Source organism: Rhagoletis zephyria, unplaced genomic scaffold, assembly GCF_001687245.7.
Source record: "Rhagoletis zephyria isolate East Lansing unplaced genomic scaffold, Rhagoletis_zephyria_1.1 Rzeph_scaffold_00020, whole genome shotgun sequence".
Lineage (NCBI taxonomy): Eukaryota > Metazoa > Arthropoda > Insecta > Diptera > Tephritidae > Rhagoletis > Rhagoletis zephyria.
Genome location: NW_016157104.1, coordinates 304,584 through 308,239, shown reverse-complemented (window position 1 = coordinate 308,239; position 3,656 = coordinate 304,584). Strand labels below are relative to the sequence as shown.

The 3,656-nt window shown below is 34.2% G+C and overlaps 1 protein-coding gene across 4 annotated transcripts in view; it reads right to left on the bottom strand.

Annotated features, from left to right (window-relative positions):
* ics (ras suppressor protein 1) overlaps positions 1-3,656 on the bottom strand; it is a 36,347-nt gene extending 32,691 nt beyond the window's left edge. The window contains exon 1 of one of the 4 annotated variants that reach the window (XM_017614791.1): positions 3,638-3,656. Coding sequence is in view for 1 of the 4 variants with exons in the window: in XM_017614759.1 (XP_017470248.1) it covers positions 3,441-3,465 (25 nt within the window). In the remaining 3 variants the exon portion in view is untranslated. The other 3 variants (XM_017614759.1, XM_017614785.1, XM_017614770.1) reach the window with 3 other exon arrangements.

Genomic DNA, 3,656 nt, shown 5'->3' with positions numbered 1-3,656 from the left:
TTCATTCTGAGCATTTATGTATACATTTGTCTATATCTATCTCGATTCGTTTTGGCTGTTACAAACAACCGTTATGTGAACAAGATTAATATACCCTTGTGCACAAGTGCGCTCGGGTATAAAAATGGATGCAGATCATCTGCCGAATTAGGAACTGGTTTGGAACTAAAGAAAAGGGGATGCAGAACAAACTAGATCTCATCTGTCGAATTTGGAACTATAGAAAAAGGGATGCAAAATGAACTAGATCTTATCTGTCGAATTTAGAACTGGTTCGGAACCAGAGCCAAAGGGATGCAATGGGGGACAATTGACACTTCCTAGGACATCGCAATGCTAAATTCGCCAGTCGCTAGCATGCAAAAGAGAATTAACGCGTACTAGTCATGGTTCCAAACGCACTAGAACCGAACCAGTTCCGCACTAGTTCGCTTCCCTACAGGGTAATTGCCAGGAGAAGGTTTTTACGAAAGAAAATTTTGGGAAAACCCTCCGGGAAAGTCGCAAAATTGGAAAAATCGAAAATTGTTTTTTTTATGGAATTTTGTGTGCAATTCCTTCGGAATGGCATTCGAATGGAAAAATAGAAAATTCTAAGTGGAAAACTCGGAAAAATCCGGAAGAACGCAAAAATTTTGAATTTTTTTCGACGAAAGCTTGGAAAATTTCGGATAATTGTGAAATTCATTGGGAGCTTGAATCAATTGGGAACAATTTTCTCCAATGTTTCATAACCGATTCGAATGGTTGCTGCTTTTTTAGAAACGTGTTTAGAAGAAGGAGTGCACTAAGTTTTAATTTTTCCGATAGTTGGCGCAGGGGTCGAGCTATGCTTAAAAAAATGCAGTTGGTTCGTTGGTAGCCTTTTACCTAGATTAGTATATAGGATTCATTTTTTCCGTTAAGTGGGTCAAAGAGCGAACTATTCGAAACAGTCTTATTAATGGTCCGATTTGCTTGAAATTTAGCACGTAGGTAGCTTATTGGCTGTGTTAACATATATGATATTTTTCTTCAATCCAATTGAGACACAAACATGCGGGTATTGGCTATTTAACAAACCTTATTACACAGGCCAACAAAAATGGCAAAAAATTGTATGCAGCAAATGTTAACGCTATTTTTAACAGATTTTTTTGTGCTGATTACGAATCCACAAGCAAAAAGTTGCCATCAGCTCCAGATTTTAAGAAAAAAACGAGGTCAAATTGCTCTAGCAAAGAAACAAAGGATGGTAGAACCGTCCACTTAGGCTTTGATTATTCAATTCATTTAAAAAATCTTCATAAATCGACAACTGAAAATCTCACATCATGAAGGTCTTTAATTATGTAATTAATTAAAACCAAGACTGTTAACTTTTGCGAGATTGTTCATATTTACGAAAGGCTCAAGAATTAAAAAAAAAAACAAGTTTCATTAATTAAAAATAAATGTTTTATTTAAAACTTCAAAACAAACTTGTATTCGTTTCGTATGTTACACAAATAAACAAACCGCATATGCAGGGGAACTTCGGGTATTGTGGTATAGGTATTTTTTTTTTTGAGTTATGGGTATTTCCATACGTCGCATACGTGACAGTCGTACGTTTCAACGTGATACAAACAAGGAATACCATTTGTTTTCTTTAACTTTTTTGGGCCATTGTATAGCACAAAATTAGCTCTATATTTAACCGAAAATTGAAAACAATCGAACTGCATGGTCCTGAAATATAAGCATTTAAAGAGAGTGTCGTTACGTGACAAAAAATGGAAGTAGATTTTTTCTTTTCTTACAAAATCGCAAAACTCTGCGAATTGTGGATGGCTATTTTCATGAAACTTATTTTAATATGATTTGCAACAATTCTAGTTGTTTTTAGAGTTTTTTGAATTAATGCAACTTGTTTCAATTTTCTTTTACAACCCCAAGTGTGAAAAGTCACGTGACATAAATTTCCATCGTTATATTTTTGTTAATATTGCTTTTAAATGAATTTTTAACGGAAATAAAACATGTATTTTATGTAGAATATACTGTATATTTTGACTTCAGCGCCAGTTCAGGGTGAATTTGTTGGAAGTCTATGACTTTTTATGTTTCAACTACATATGCCAAATTCGAACAAAATCGGACCATAAATACGGTTTTTCGAAATATCTCAACCTTGGCGCCACCTAGGAAGACCATTTTACGCAAATATGATTCTACTTACATAGCCAGTATATATTTTAAAAAGTAGACAAATCGGCCCGTAAATACGTTAGATATAAGACTTTTATTTATTTTTTGTCGTGGTGGACCTTCCGATGGAAACACCCATATGTAACAAATGTACGAGCTTTATTGTAACTATTATTTATTATTCGAGAACAGTGAAACAATAAAATAACAAAGTTATTGAAAAAAATTTAAAAGAAATCCAAAAATACCTACTTCAAAAATTGGAGGGTAATATGGTATATATCTATAGTTAGTTAGTTAGTTAGAATAAACGTGGTGTGCAAGTAATTAAAAGTCACCTATGGAGGGTAATGTGGTATTGTAATACCTTAACCGACCTCTTGTCTACCACAATAACCGATTTTCAAGATTTCCAAACAAACTCATACAAAACACAAACTTTCTATTAGCCGAGACTTGATAAACGAAATACAAAACTTACTTTGCAATATTAATTTTTTTTTCTAAATCAGGTTTTTTTTAACAAATAAAGTTGATTTCTTGCAGTTAAAAGAACTTTAAAATTTTGGATCACATGTTTGAGGCATATTTAACAATAAGAAAACCGAACATGAAGTTATTCGCTGTAAGCATTTCCGAGCGACACGTATGGACATGTTCAATGCAAATAACTAGGAGGTTCCTCAAATTACCAAGTGCTTGAAATTCGTTAGAAATTTTTCAAAACAATAATGTTCATATTTTGGAGCTTTTGCCTAAAGTTCATATTTTAAAGTAGTCAATGGTAGCGAAAAAGTGTTCCTATTTTGAGATGTTCATATGTTAGGATGTTAATATTATCGCGAGTTCACTGTATATACATATGAACTCATCTGGACATCGCAGATAGATAGCTTAACAACGCTAAAAACTAAATAGAATGTCACTTGAGTCACTACGGTGTGGAAACGACGTACATATGTTGCATGCATGTTTACACCTATGCACGAATTTATATATGTATGTATGCATATATTTTTTATTTATATTTAGACCGTACATCTGAATTTATGCACATAAAACCGTATCTATTCGTACACCTTTCACGGGCAATTCATAACTTTGATTTCGTTACACAAAAATTTTCCGTTGCCCCAAGCCCATGCAAAACAAAAACCACAAATTGACTTTGAACTAATTTCAGTTATGCTTTTCACAGGTTGGTGTTCCACATTCTATTTTCATTTCCGTTTATCTTACACCCACTATGTGTTTCATCCACTTTTGCCTACAGATTAGAGTTTTCCTATGGCACATGAATTTCCAAACACTTTTTCTTAGACGTCCACTCCGATCGATAAATTAACGCAAACTACACGTTTCGGCCGTCTTTTACAATTTCTATAATTTATCGCAAAAATAGCTGCGACAGGCAAATCCACTTCTCAGCGGGTCGATCGTCTGCGCAGTGCGTCACACCAAAACCCACCTCCGCGAAAGCAGAAGCA